The sequence below is a fragment of the Hippopotamus amphibius genome, chromosome 13, assembly GCF_030028045.1.
Source record: "Hippopotamus amphibius kiboko isolate mHipAmp2 chromosome 13, mHipAmp2.hap2, whole genome shotgun sequence".
In the NCBI taxonomy this organism is placed as follows: domain Eukaryota; kingdom Metazoa; phylum Chordata; class Mammalia; order Artiodactyla; family Hippopotamidae; genus Hippopotamus; species Hippopotamus amphibius.
The window spans coordinates 37,846,259-37,861,804 of record NC_080198.1 but is presented as its reverse complement, the minus strand read 5'-3'; the positions used below and the strand labels follow the sequence as shown (position 1 = coordinate 37,861,804).

The 15,546-nt window shown below is 51.0% G+C and overlaps 1 protein-coding gene across 1 annotated transcript in view; it reads left to right on the top strand.

The window, feature by feature from the left end:
• The window catches only part of BSN (bassoon presynaptic cytomatrix protein), a 99,618-nt gene that overhangs the window by 44,474 nt on the left and 39,598 nt on the right, over positions 1–15,546 (top strand). The window contains exon 2 of the mRNA XM_057706685.1: positions 11,500–11,908. Coding sequence (XP_057562668.1) covers positions 11,500–11,908 — 409 coding nt within the window. The remainder of the gene's footprint in view (positions 1–11,499; positions 11,909–15,546) is intronic.

Here is a 15,546-nt window from a genome sequence, read left to right as displayed (position 1 = left end):
TACAAATCCTGCCTAATTACAAATTATTTTTCATCAGTTGATTATAACAACCTGGGTGAACTTCTGCTTCCTTCGACTGGCAAACAGGGATTGCACCCACATTAGATTCTGGGAACCCCTGTCCTCATAGGCTGCTCAGTCTGACCTAAGGGACACCGTAAATAGATAGTGCCTTGCAGGGGGCAGCACTGGGACCTGGTCAGTAGGGGACACATAGGGAGGGAGACCCCAGGAGACTCCACACCAGAAGTCAGGTTGGAATGATGCTATGGAAGCCCTCTGGAGAGGCTGTGGGCGTGAATGCAGGAAAGCCCCTGGTCTGTCGGGGAGCTCCCAGGCCTCAGGCAGGGTTTGCGTTAGCGGACGTGTGGGTGATGCTTGAAAGATAGGCTGGTGTGGTATGCAGGGGCCCACTGCTTGAGGCCCAGACCAGCCATTGAGGAGTTTGGCCTCTATGGGCTCCAGGAGGTCCAGTACCTTCTGAGAGCAAACAAAAATGTTTATGAACGTGTAGTTTTCTTTTCTTAGGTATAAGATCTAAAGTTTTAAATCAGATTTATAAAGGGATCATGCTTTAGAAAACTTAGAACTTGCACAGGTGGAAAGCCAGAAAATGGCATTTGTTTTGTGTTGTGAAATATCTTTCTGGTTACATACGATAAATTAAAAGCATCTCTTTGCTCAGTCTCCTTACTGCACTAACCAAAAACTGCAAAAAGAATCAGAAACAGAAAACTCTATCTTCAGCAAAACTAAGAAACACCTATATGCAGGAATGCAATGAACAAAGAATGGTTTCCAAGCACAGGGAAGATTAGTTTAGATGAGGCAGGGCTCCAGAAGGGGAAATTTGCCTCTGTGGAACTAAGGCAGGGAGGTCAGAGTCCAGAGGGCCAAACGCAAGAATTGCCTTCTTGGATTGGTTAGCAAAGCCACCATGTGTGGGGATGTTTAGGAGTGTCCCTGAACCCTGTGTGATGCCAGAAAGTTACTAGGGAGGTAGAGTTGCTCAAGGAGTTGAGCAGGTAGCGGGGCGGCGGGGATGGTGTGGACCGTGGGTTGCCAGCAGCCTGGACAATGGAAAGACACAGGAAATTTAAAGTAGGTGTCATTGGCATCGCTGAAGAAGGGAACAAAACAAATGGAACAGAGAAATAGTCAAAGCTATCATTAATAGCAAACTTCCCCCTGAAATAGAGAAACACGTAAATCTTTAGTTTGAAAGGATAAACTGAACTTCAGGAAAAATAGATATGGAATATTAAGTTACTGAACTTCAAAGAGAAAAAAAAAGGGTTCTAGTGCACCTAGAGGAAAACGTTAATATACCTATGAGGGGAGCTAATTGGGCTGGCCCAGAGCTCTCTGCAGTAATAGTCAATGCTAGAAAACACAGGGGCTGTACCTGCAAAGTCCTCAGGGAAAGGAGGGGTCAACTGAGAATTTTACATCTAGCCAAGCTGTTGTTCAGATTTAATGACCACAAAGGTATGTTTGGACTTTCAAGAACTAGGGAACATGGTTCCTATGAGCTCTTTTAAAATGAATGAATGAATGAGTGAATAAAAAACTTCTAGAGATATACTCTGTAAGACATGAATGGGCAAGTTATGACTAGAGGACTAGTAACCCCTCAATGGAGTCCTAAGGGATTGGCATCTACCACTCACTTGCCCTCAGGCAAGCCATGCTTCACACAAGCACCGTGGTGCAAGAGACATTCAGCCTTCAGAGTTACACTGAGCTCACGGCATTTGATGCTTCAGCCAACTGATACCCGCACACAGCTCTTGTGACTCTGGGAAAACCATAGATTGGAGGTGAAAATGGGACCAAGGGAAAGGTCAGAGGTGAACACTACATGTATCCTCTGGTCTTTTTCTGGTGGGGATGAATTTGACCCAAGGTGAGTCTGGCCCAGTTCTGAATGAGTTACTCCAGGAAGCTGGGTATCACTTGAGGCAGGTTTAAAGGTCTGGTTTGGTTCTGCATCATGGATGACAAGTCCATGGCCTTTGTGCTTATATGTCCTACTCCTGGGTTCATGACAGATCTTACTAATTGGTGGCAACAATCTTTCCCACTGATCTTTCTCAAACCCAGTCCTCCAGGCAGTCTCTACTGAGGTTAGAGGAAAATTACCTTTATTTCCCATCCTTGTTCTGGATTCTGGAGACTGACTGGGCCTAAAGAGAACCAAGCCCAAATCAGATTGTCCTGAGAGATCCTCTCAACCTACTGCACCCACATAGGCCTCAGGGCTGGGGAATGAGGTCCCCAGGGCTTGCTTTCCTTGCAGTTATGGCCTGGCTCTATCTTGCTCCCTGCCTCCTGCTGGTCTCTCCCCTTATGCTGGCAGCTTCCCCGGGGCTGTGTCTGATGGCAGCAACTCTTATTCCTACCAGTCTCTTTTGCTGCATTCTCTGCCTTCCTAACTCACCTGCAGCCTCATCCCAAACCCTTACCCTCAGTAACAGCACAGCAATCAGAGCTCACTGCCTTAAACGTGTTCTCTGATGGCCCAGATGGACTGGCCTGGGACCAATTGGAGCTTGTCGTTTGGCCACAGGAGGAGTCCCAACTGCTAGATGCTTCTGAGCAGAAGGGATGAGTGGAGGTGGTGGGTATCTGGGTAGCACTCATGGTTTCTTCACACACGTTTGTCTTCTTAGGGGTGTGAGGATGTATATGCCCAAGTGCCTCAGTTCATACCTGCTGTGCGGGCTGTCACCAGGCTGGCATGGGGCTTTGTCCCCACCTGAACCAAAGAGCAACTAATAATTCTCTGGGGTCTTTAGAGTCTTGGAACCTTACCCTCATTGTGGGGAAGCAGCTTTAAGGGGCTGGAAAGTTAGAAAGGGAGGATGTCAGCCTCTTGGGGAACTCTGCTTATAGCATGGCCCCCCTGACCCCCACCTGGGAACCCTGTGTGTGACACCTTCCCTCCCCAACCAGCGAGGCATCTCCTGGCTCCACGAGAGCATCTCAGAGGCTCTGAGCCCATGGTGCTGGCTTCACGTCCAATCACAGGCTCCTGAGTGCTGCGGCTGAGTATTGTGGAGACCCTCACTTCTGTGCTGCTGCTATCAGCAGAACAATTTCTTTTTGGTTTGTAAGTGGTCAAAAAGGCTGGTGAGGGCCCTCCAATGGCCTGGGGCCTCCCTGACACTGACCTGAGTACACCTTCAATGGGGCAGGGCTGAGAGCAGGAGGGAGAATCTGGTCTTGGCAACCAACAGAGACGCCTTTAAAGACAGGGAGAGTAAGAATTTCCCTAGCAGTGGCCTCCGAGCTGGGACACACTGGGGGGGAGACGGGACAGTCAACTTAGGCATGGGAGAAAAACACGAAAACTCCTATTTCCATTTGTTTCCTATCTTATCCTTTCAAATGTTGCCATTTGGGGAGGTGTGTTTTATCAGTAATATATATGCACGCAAGTGGTAAAATAAATATTCATATATTGGGGGTATGCACACATGTTTTATTGATAGGGGCCCATGATCAGAAAGGCAGGAGGCCACTGGCCTGAAAGCTGGGCAGGTCAAGAAATGTTTTCTTGGGTGAAAACTGGCATTTTTTTAATACTCAAACTTTCTGAATTCTCCCATCCATTCCTGAGAGAGTTGCTGCAGGACCAAGGACCTAGATCCTGTGCCCACCATTCTGCAGCCCCTGCTTCTCTGCTGGGATACACGGGGGCCGCTGGGCTGGCCTAGTGGTCCTTCCTGGCCTGGGCCTTAAAGGAGAAATCCTCCCGTAGCACCTTCCTGGTCGTAATTGCCTGTTATAGAAAGGTCAGCCAGGAATTTATCAAAACCTTCTTTGAAGCTGTGGGATTCTTCCGGCTGCTCTGACTTAGAAAAACAGTTTCCTTAAGTTCACTCCCCTCCTGGTGAGCAAAGACAGTCATTTATTTGTGTGAAATATTTCTCTTTCAAATATTCAACTGGAGGCAGCGGGGGGCATGCTCTAGAATGCTGCCATGTGGAACCCAGCCTAGTTTTCCCTTGGGAGCCTGCACAGTCTCTCCCTGCTTTTCCTGCCAGTCTGCCCAGCCTGAGCAGGCCCTTCCTGCGTGCAGCTGCCAGAGGGCCTCCAGGCTCCTTCCCACCTCAGACCAGGGCAGCCACAGCTCTCCCTTGTGGCCCTGCCCTTATGGACATACCTGGTGTCCGAGGATCTTTGGTTACTGGAGCTTGTCGGCCTCATGCCTTTCTTGGGGCTTTCTGCCAGAGGGAAGCCCAGCTTTTGACCAGTGCAGCCTGGATTATTCTTCGCAGCAGTGGTCATGGTATGGGACAGAAGGCCACAGGGGTACTGAGGAGAGCTGGTGGGGAGGCTGACGGGATTGGCCCTGTGGTGGGGGGCTCCTTCCTGCCCTGCTAACCCGCTTGAAGACTTGTTTCTGATCAGTCAATAGCCTTAAATGCTGAAAGGGAGGAAAGTGGGTAGAAATACAGCTATTTTTACATCCTCTACCTTTCTTGGCCATCTTTTAAAAATATCTATCCTGGATAAGGCATTTTTAGTCTTCCCCTGCTTGTCTTCCAGCCACTCCTTCGCATCTCTGCCCTCTCCCTCTTTCTTCACGTGCCTGTCTTCCTGTGTCTTGTCTGCTTTTTGGCAGTGTCCCTCTCCCCCCCTGCTCGCCTGTCCTCATCCCAGCCCTCCCCACGGAGCAGGACTCCTGGAGACTGCTGGGCAGAGGACTGGCCTCCAGGGCTCTCACTGCTCATGAGCCGCATCCATGAAGCCAGGTCTCCCCTGGGGCTGGGCTGGGTCCCGACTGGACACCTCGCTCCCCGCTTTCTGCGCCCGGTGGAGACCTTTGTTCAGGAGGGCCTGCTGGAGAGGGCACTCCTCTGCCCTCCGCTGGAGGCCCTGTGCTGCTCCAACCCTGGCCCCCTTGGGACTTGTGTGCACTAGTGTGTCACACGCAGATCTGGATCTCAGGCCACGGGCAGGCCCTTGTGGTCACCAGGAGAGGGAGCTGGCCTCTCCTGAGGACTGGGCACTCCTGGCCCGCATGGGTATAGCCTTTTCCTTCAGGGCTTCTGAGGCTTCTCAGCCCTCAGGGACGTAGCCTCAGAAGCACGTTGTCGAATGCTCCTCCTCGTGGGAACTTCTCCAGCCCTGGGGATTGTGTCTTGTTCTCCTTTCTCTGACTCCTCTGTTTCTGACATCCCTTCTGCCCCCGTTAATGTTGTTGCTCCCCGCAGATCTTTTCTGGACCGCTGCTCTCCGTGTGATCTCTATCCCCCGAGGCTCACCTGTGAGCTGAACCCTTAACCCTCCCAGATAAAAATATCTAGACTTGTCTGAGTTGAACCCAAGCTCCGACTCATTTCCTGATGTTTCTTGGATGCCCTTGGAAGACCACCAACTCGACAAAACCAAACTCAACCTTGTGATTTTGCCGTTTCTCTCCCCAGTCTCCACCCACCAGTCGGCTTCTTTCTCTGGATCCTCCGTCTCCGTCAAAAGGACCACTCCTCCGCAGACCCCAGGCCAGAAGACCCCTGCTGAGCCTTCCCTCCCTCTTGGCCCCTGGCCGATCCTTTGGGCTGTGGCCTTATTCTCACTGTCTCTACCTCCACCATCTCCTTGATGCAGAACTGGAGCACTTCCTTGTTCGAAAAGCTTAGAGGCCTTGCTCTCCTGGCCCTTCCTCTTTTAGCTCTGAGCTTCCCGGGTAGTTCAGGTAGTTGGGTGCACAGTGTTGCCAGGAGCTGTTCTAGGTGCTGAGAACAGCACTGACTGACATCCTGTCATGCCTTTGGGCCGTTGCATGTGCTTTCCCCTCTGCCTTGATTGCCCCTTACCTTGGGGAGAACAGCCCATCCACTAAGACCTGGTTTAGATGTCTCCTAGTCCTCAAAGCCTTCTCAGACTTCTGCTTTCGCTGGACTGTGCGGAGGTGTCTTGCAGTGATTTGTTTGCACATCTGTCTCCTCTCTGGACTGGAGGCTCCCAGAAGACTGGATCCCTGTCTGATTCACTTTTTTAAGAAAATTATTTGAATTAAATATTGAATAGATGCTTATAAAGAATATAAGAATACTTGTAAAATATGTACACGATGTAAAGGATAACAATACAATGAACACCTGTGGACCCACCATCCTTGGTAAGAAACGTAATCCATTCATACTATCAGTACCTATCACAGGGCCTGGAACTATCATTCCAGGGGTCAGTGAATGTTTGTGAATGACTGACTGCTCAGATGAGTGAGTAAGTGAATGTGGTTTTCTCTATGAGTCTCTCAGTGTTGCTGGGCAAAGTCCAGGGGAAGCGGTCATAACGGAGTCACGTCACTGCCCTAGCTCAGCCCCACTCCATGAACTCACTGCGCTGCCACACGTCTTCCTATTTACTTTGCATCTACACTTTTTGAGTGTCCACTCAGTGCCCAGCGTGGTGCTGGGGCCTGGACTACAGCGGAAAGCAAAATGTCAGAGACCGCTTCTGAGGGAGCTTCCACTTAAACAGCTCTTCAGAAAAAAAGAAAAAGGAATCCAAAGAACCTAAATTACAGTGCTTCCTACCCCTCTACAGCTTCACTGTGCTCCCCCAGAGGCGGTATGAGACATAGTTAGGGACATGGACTGGTGGCCTTGATATTGGAATTCCAGCGCCACCACTTACAGGTCATAATAGCTTTGCAAGTTCCTTAACTTCTATGTGTGGCAGTTTCCTTGTCTGTAAAATAGACACATTGGATCCTACCACATGGATTTGCTATGAGGCTTAAAGGAGTTAATATGTGACAGGTGCTTGGCACATGCAGTGCTCCTGCCACTCTGTCCTTTGTGAGGTCAGATCCAGGGGAGGGCTGAGTGCATGCCTGCCACATGTCACTTTTCCTCAGTGCGAACACATTTTGGGGCCACATTTTACTGTTCTGAGTCGTGATGCAACTGCAGTCCATCCATCTGGGAAACATGTATTGAGCATCCAGCACATGCTGGGTGCTGTGCTAGGCCTTGGGGTGCAGTGGTGCAGAAAGCACAGAGGCCTTGCCCACATAGCGCTGACAGGCTAATGCAGGGACCGCAGAGGGAGCACAGAAGCAACACGTACAGTATATGATGAGTTGGAAGGTGCTCAGTGCCATGGAGAACAAAGAGGCAGGGAACAGAAGCTGCATTTTAAATAGGGTGGTCCGGGAAAGTGTCTCTGAAAGGATGCCACCAGATCAAAGACTGAAGAGAGTGCAAGTGCCAGCAGATGCAAATGCCCAGAGGCAGGAGTGGGCCTGGCATAAGGGAAGTGGACACAGGGAGAGAGAGATAGTAGGAGATGAGGCTGGAGGGAAAGGCCTGAATCTCGTGGGGTCTCATGGGCCATTGTAAAGCCTTCGGCTTTTCCTGTGGGAGGGAAAGGAAGGTTTAAGCAGACACGGGAAGTGGTTTGATTTATGTACATAAATGATTATCCCAGCTGCCGCACAGAGAAGACTGCGGCATAGGGGGGCGAGTGGGAGCAGCCCAGCTTGTGCAAAAAAAAAAAAAAGAAAAAAAGAGGGCACAGTGGCTTGAACCAGGTGGAGCAAGGAGGCAGTGGGAGTAGCCAGACTCTGAAGCCCACAAGATTTACTGATGATTGACGTGGGCTGAGAGAAGAAGGGAGTCAGAGACTCTGAGGGGAAGTTGGGGAGGAGCACGTTTGTGGGAAGATCAGAGGCTCAGCTGGCCACATCAAGCCTGAGGTGCCTGTAAGACACCTCAGTGAAGATGTAGAGTTGGCAGTGAGCCAAGGGAGGAGTTCAGGGGAGGGGTCTGGACCAGACATACATTTGTAGTTATCAGTGGGGAGTGGGAGTTAAAGCCTTGAGTCTGGGTAGGTCTTGAGCCTCAGGTGTTTGTGTACTCAGAAAAGCTTGTGTGCACAAAGGCTAAGTCCCTACAATGTAGGAAGTGGGGTTCTGGGTTTAGGAGACAAGGAAGAACCTGCAGAAGAGCTTGGAAAGGTGTGGCCAGGAGGGAGGAGGTCGCCCAGGAGGGGGTGGAGCTCCGGGAGGCCAGTGGAGAGCTTATTTCAGGAGGGAGCACCCAGCACTCAGCACTGTTGAGTACCGCTGCTGGTCAGAGGGTGATCAGGTGGGAGGAGGAACTGAGAAGCGACTGTTGGATTTGATGACGTGGAGGCCACTGGTGACTGTGACCTGAGTGATTTCTGTAGGATGGGCAAAAGCCAGGCTGGATTGGTTGACAGGAAGGGAGGAGATGGACTGGAGGCCATGAGTGGAGACCACTCTTTCAAGCAGTTTTGCTGTAAAGAGCTGCAGAGAAATGAGGCAGTAGCTGAAGAGAAAAGTGGCCCAAAGTTCTTTTTTATTTTTCAAGATGGGAGAAGCATGGGACTTCCCTGGTGGCGCAGTGGATAAGACTCCATGCTTCTAATTCAAGGGGCCTGGGTTTGATCCCTGGTCAGGGAACTAGATCCCATATGCATGCTGCAACTAAGGAGCCCACCTGCTGCAACGAAGACCTGGCAAAACAAGATAAATAAATAAAAATAAATATTTAAAAAAAAAAGATGGGAGAAGCATGTTTCTGTAGCCATTGAAATCATCCAAATAGAAAGGTAAACATGGATGGTGAAGGAGAGGGGAGAATTTGTGAAGGTGAGAAGTGGGCCTTGGGAACAGGAGACAGGCAAACACAGCAGGACAGATGTTGAGAGGCCTTGATGCACAAATTCCCCTCCAGTGGCTCCCACTTTCCCTACGAGATGGCAAGCAGATCATCAGTGACCGTGAGGAGAGGGAGGGACATGCTGGCGGCTTGCAGATCACAGAGAGATGTGAGGAATCCTCCAGGAGACAGGAGAGCAGAGGGCTCCTGGCCATGTATTGTGATTGCCAGGTGTCAACTATGTATCAGGCCTGTGTTTAGGGAGCATTGCCCCTTGAAGCGCAGACTTTGCTGGGTGCAGGGACACTGTTTGTTTATTCACTGTCACCGCAGCTGAGTTGAAAGTTAACTTGATTTGGATCCCTAATCATCACATAAAATGTCCCCAGAAAGACTACATTGTGATGCAACATTGAATTAAAAAGTCACTGTGTACACAGAAGATTGCCTGTCACACATCATGAAAAACAGAGCAGAAATTGCTAAGTTTCTCAGAAGAAACCACGGACCTTGCTCAGCCTGAGAAGGGGGCTGTAGTCCCTTCACATGTTATAAAGAGCTCTCTGTAGCTTCTGATTAGCTTTTTTTTTTTTTTTAATATTTATTTGTTTATTTGGCTGCACTGGGTCTTAGCTGTGGCACACGGAATCTTCATTGAGGTATGTGGGATCTTTAGTTGCAGCATGCAGGCTCTTAGTTGCAGCATGTGGGATCTAGTTCCCTGACCAGGGGCTGAACCTGGGCCCCCTTCATTGGGAGCTTGGAGTCTTAACCACTGGACCACCAGGGAAGTCTGCTTCTGATTAGCTTTCCAGGGCTGCTTTTAAATTCTAGCCCCGAATAATTTAAGTAAAAAATGGAACTATGAATTTAACCAAGTGGGATTATTTCTTTGTGATACCTAGCAATTAGTCTACTGAAAGGCTCTAGAGCCCAGGTTCCAAGTGTGGGCCAGAGATGACTGCAACTACCACCACATTGGGCCTCAAAGCTGGTGGCAAAGGTGGCTGAGAGGGGCTAGACTCAGACTGGTTATCCCACTGAAGAAGAAGGTGGCAGGCCTGTGAGACTGGGTGGATGGGTGTATGCTGTTGTTGGTTGATGGGCATTTAACAGTGTTTCTTTTTCCTGGAAGAGTCTTGATTAGAGGGTGTGCCTCTTCCCCAGAAGTTCCTCAGAAGGGAGGAAGGACTGCAGAGTGTCTTGGAGTGAGCTTCCCCACGGGGGCTCCTCATCTCCCCTCTGAAATGGCTTGTCCTAAGACATCCTACCAGTTGGCTCCTGAATCTTTTTGGCAAGCAGGTGGTCTTCATATAAAAGCAGCAGGGACTTCCCTGGTGGTGCAGTGGGTAAGAATCTGCCTGCCAATGCAGGGGACATGGGTTCGATCCCTGGTCTGGGAAGATCCCACATGTTTTGGAGCAACTAAGCCCATGTGCCACAACTACTGAGACTGTGCTCTAGAGCCCACGAGCCACAACTATTGAGCCCGCGTGCCACAACTACTAAAGCCTGCATGCCTAGAACCTGTGCTTCACAACAAGAGAAGCCACCACAATGAGAAGCCTGCACACCACAACGAAAAGTAGCCCCCGCTCTCCACAACTAGAGAAAGCCCTCATGCAGCAACGAAGCCCGACGCGGCCAGTAAATAAATTAATTAATTTTAAAAATACTCTATAAAAAAATAAAGGCAGCAAACTTAGAATACCCTGCTGTTAGTGAGACCCTACAAGGACAGGGAGCACTGGGACCCAAGAGGCCAGGCCAGGATGCTCCACAGGCAGCTGTGGCCGGGCCTCTGCAGTGGCTCTCAGCCAGGCTGCCCTGTCACCTGGGTGCCGGTATCCACCCAACTGAATACTGAAGCAAGTACAGAATTTGAGGGAAGCAATATGAAGCATTGACTTTGGCTTTTTGTGCTTGGCTTTTTTCAAATTGGAAAACTGGCAGAAATGAACTGAAGCTGGGTCAAACGTGAAGGAATATAGGGCATTGAGGTTAGCCTGATGCTTTGCCTTCTACCTCACTGAACTACTCAACTCTGCCAGCTCTGCTGCAGCAGGGCCATGTCAGATGGAGGTGGGGGTCAGGCACATTGAACCCTCCTTTATGGTTCCTCAAGGCCTGGATCCTAGAACTCTGGCCCCAGCCAGCCTGCCTTGCACTAGCAGAAAAGTAACGCTTCACCCATCATGATGGACTTGGTCTGGCATTAGACCTGCTGGAAGACTTCCAGAAGGAAGACTCCTTTGTCCCTGCTGGACATGGCATTAACTGGGCATTGGAGTGCCTCCCACACTCACCTCCACCTGCCTGGGGTCGGCCCCTGAAGCAGACAAGCCAGAATGTAACAGACCTGCCAGGGAAGTAGCTCTAAACCAGCTGCATGTTGAAATCACCTAGGGAGGAAAAAAACACTAATGCCAAGGTCCTGTCCCCATAGATTTTGATGTAATTTGTCTGGGGTGTAGTCTGAGAGTCAGAAATTTAAAAATCAGCCTAGCTGTTATTAATATATAGGTTTAGAACCTTGGTTCTCAAAGTGAAGTCTGCAGACTATACTAAAGGCATCACCTTAGAGATTTTTAAAAATCTCAGACTCCAGACCTACTGAATCAGACTCTGCGCTTTAGTGGATTGTAAGAAGGGACACTCACGAGCTGATCACATGGCCTGGTGCTGAGGGTTCAAGTGGGGACACTTGTCAGGGCTCAGCATGGGGCACAGTCAGCACTGGACAGCAGAGGAGAGTGGCGATGGGGCTTGGTAGAGTTGGCGATGGGGCTTAGTGGAGATCTCTGCAGGAGACTTCTCTAAGATGTCTCTAACAACGTCATTTTCAATGTCATTTCAGCGTTTCCAGGAGACTGGACCCCAAGGAGCCCCTGGGTAGCCAGAGAGCAGCTTCCCCAACCCCGAAGCAGCCTTCTGCTACTGCTCCCAGCCGTGAGAGCCCCCGGGAGACAAGGGCACAGGGTCCAGCAGGCCAGGAGGCTGATGGCCCCCGCAGGACGCTGCAGGTAGACAGCAGGACGCAGAGATCGGGGCGATCCCCCTCTGTGTCACCGGACAGAGGCAGCACCCCCACATCACCCTACTCCGTCCCCCAGATCGCCCCCCTTCCCAGCAGCACGCTGTGTCCCATATGTAAGACCTCGGACCTCACGTCGACTCCCAGCCAGCCAAACTTCAACACCTGCACGCAGTGTCACAACAAGGTCTGCAACCAGTGTGGGTTCAACCCCAACCCTCACCTCACCCAGGTAATCACCTCTGCGCCGCCTTCCCCCACCCCACCTGCCTTCCCAGGCCTCCCCTGGTTCCCCTTTTCACCAGCTCTCTTTTCCTGGTCATTTCCTTTGACCATCAGCATCTGTGTCTTCTTGGGGCTTGTATTCTGGGAATACAGATGTCATAGCAAAGAAAAAGTCCTGGCCTTAGATCTCCTGAGAGATTGCTGTACCTCCTAAAAGCTTGGGCTCAGTCCTGAGTAGAAGATGCTTTCTTACCTGGTCCAAGTTTGACCTGGAAAAATGGCCTTGGGGGGACCAACGACAGTCTTACAGACAACTTCTCCCAATGAATGCTCATTTGGAGAGGGCCATGAGCAGCTGCAGGGCCCAAAGGGAGGCAGATCTCCCTGGCCCTCAGCCGGCCTCTCTCCCTGACAGTGGATCCTGGAGAGGGATGCCAGCGAGGGGAGCAAGGTGTTAAGAGAGGCAGGAAACTGCCTCCCACCTGGGCTTCAGGAAGTGCCTCCTCCGGGCTTCTGTTCCAGTAAACTGGGGCCTGATGGGGCGGAGCAGCTCCTCATCCCAAGAAACAACTTTGGCATAGAGACCCAGGCTGCGGACCAAGCGCTCACATGGTGACCGTGTTCTACACTCACCAAGAGGCCACTGCAAGGCTATTTCCATGAGATGGTCCTCCTTTCTGCCTCAGAGGACCCTGGGTCCCCAACCCCACCCTTGCTGTGTCGGGATGCCTTGAGTTTCTGTGCGGTGCTCAGCCAAGCCCCTGAGCCTCTCTTTGGTGCTCTGGAGGCTGGGTGCCCCAATACACTAGCTGGGCTGGGACCATGCCTTTGAAATGAGTGGGTTTGCCGGCTTCCTCCCTCTTCTCCTCGGTAACCCACAGAAGTCTCCGGTTGTCCCCCCAGGGCTCTGCCCTTGGGCAGGACGGAGCGTGGTGACTGCGTGGCTGCGGCTGGGATTATCAGCAGCAGGAGCCGTTTGGACCACGTGGGTGGGGGGGATGAGTGAGAATAATTGTTCACAGGTCGGGGTCTATTTGCGACATGAGGTGCTGTGGGTGTGGGACGTGTGGTTTGCGAGAGGTAAGTGTGAGATTCCGAGGAAGGAGCTGCCGGTGTGGGGAGATGACTCAGTGCGTTTGGAGTCGCTCCTGGAGTGTGGGGGCTTCCTGAGGAGGCGTGCACACTCGTGATTATTACATCTGTGATTAGAAACGGCCCATTCCTGCGCTGATCAGTTAGGTAAGTGTTGCTCCTCAGTATTTAGAACAGTGAGATTAAGGCCAGGGAAGCTCACCTTTGTGTCTCTGCCAGCAGGAAGCCAGAAGCACCCAGCCTCACAGGAGCAGGGAGGCTTGGCAGGCAGGGATGAGAGAGGCTGCTGTGGGGATCCCCGCCTTGTGCTGGCCCTGCCCCCCAGGTTCCAGCCTCCAGGGATGCTCACTAGAGCGGCAGGACCTGAATGACTCTGGGTGGGGTGGGTGGAGACCAAGGGAGAGCTGCACACGGTGGCACCAGTTTCCTGGTGGGCATCCCAGTCCTTCCCACACAACACACTCCCCCGAGCCCGGGACCTTCAGTGAGGTGGGAGGGGAGCCAGCCTTTGGCTGTGCCTGAAAAAACAGCGGAGTGGGAGGACCTTGGCGACGCTCGGTCCATCTGCCTCGTGCTGGGAGGAAGCCAAGGCTCACGGCCAGGAGGAAAGAGGCCTCCAACTTACTGCGGATGCACAGTGTTTGGTGAAGAGCCGGCCTCCGGGCCAGGTCCTTCACGGCACATACATGCAGGAGCTCCAAGACAGGGCTGTTGCTGGCAGCCTTGCCCAGACTTGCTTTCATGGAACATTAGGGGCTGCTGTTCCACGGCATCCAGTTTGAGAAATGCTGCCCATTCTCCAGGCTCTCACCTTGTGGATGCCCTTTTCTGCCACAGTCCCCACGCAGAACGTTTTCTCCTCCACGGCTTTCACTGGTGTTCCTGTCAAGGAAGAGGACCCTCAGCCCATTTTCCTGAGGGCTGGCAGAGCCTGGTTCTTGAGTCAGAGCAGTTGCCCTTTGTCACTTCAGTGAGAGCAGGTTCACCTCCCTGGTCATGCTTCCATGTAGCGAAAAAGCACATTTGCAGGTTTTGCCCACACAGCTGCTGATAGATCCACCCTGGTCAGACCACATCTGTTCTGGCCCTTCTAACATGGTGTTACGTCAGCCAAGCGGCTGTTTGTGGGATTGCCCTGGCGTCCTGGGCTGGGCTTCTGCCTGGCCTGAGGTTCTGGGCAGTGCAAAGGGCGTGCTCTGGAGTCCAGCAAGTATAGGTGACAGGGACTAAGGCAGAGTGACCTCTTCCAGGAATTTCAGCTCCAGCACTCACTTCCATTTTTTTTTAAACTTTTAATTAATTAATTAATTAATTAATTTTTGAGGTACACCAAGTTCAATCATCTGTAATTGTACACATATTCCCGTATTCCCTCCCTCCCTCGAGTTCCCCCTCCCCGCCCCGTTCCAGTCCTCTAAGGCATCATCCATCCTTGAGGTGAACTCCCTTTGTTACACAGCAACTTCCCACTGGCTATCTATTTTAGAGTTGGTAGTATATATATGTCTATGCTACTCTCTCACTTTCTCTCAGCTTCCCCTTCACCCCCGCCCCGCCAAACCTCGAGATCTCCAGTCCATTCTCTGCATCTGCGTCCTTGTTCTTGTCTTGTCACTGAGTTCATCAGTACCATTTTTAGATTCCGTATATATGAGTTAGCATACAATATTTGTCTTTCTCTTTCTGGCTTACTTCACTCTGTATGACAGACTCTAGGTCTATCCACCTCATTACATGTAGCTCCATCTCATCCCTTTTTATAGCTGAGTAATATTCCATTGTATATACATGCCACATCTTCTGTATCCATTCATTTGTTGATGGGCATTTAGGTTGCTTCCATGTCCTGGCTATTGTAAATAGTGCTGCAATAAACATTATGGTACATGTTTCTTTAGGGATTATGGTTTTCTTTGGGTATATGCCCAGGAGTGGGATTACTGGATCATATGGTAGTTCTATTTGTAGTTTTTTAAGGAACCTCCAAACTGTTTTCCATAGTGGCTGTACCAACTTACAGTCCCACCAACAGTGCAGGAGAGTTCCCTTTTCTCCACACCCTCTCCAACATTTGTTGTTTCTAGATTTTGTGATGATGGCCATTCTGATCGGTGTGAGGTGATACCTCATTGTGGCTTTGACTTGCATTTCTCTGATGATTAGTGACGTTGAGCATCTTCTCATGTGTTTTTTGGCCATCTTCACTTCCATTTTTGATTTCTCACTTCCTAGGAGGGTCCCAGCTAGAGTGGAAAAGGGTGAGGGGACTGCCTGTCCCAGCACAGATGCACCAGAGACACTGGCCACTGGGCAGCTTAATGGGGTTCCTGTCTGGCGGTGCAAGCTTGTGTCTGAAACTGCTAGTGTGGTAATGCTGAGGTAGCCTGGGTCCTGCATCCTGCCTTGAAGGTTGCCAAAGCCTCATCAGGGCATGTGAGCAAGATGCCAGCTTCTTCCTGGCAGCGGGAAGCATATAGCAGTCCTGGAGAGGAACAAGGGCCACAACAAGTGACACGGAGGGTTTCGTGCCTCTCAGACCACTAGTGAAACTTC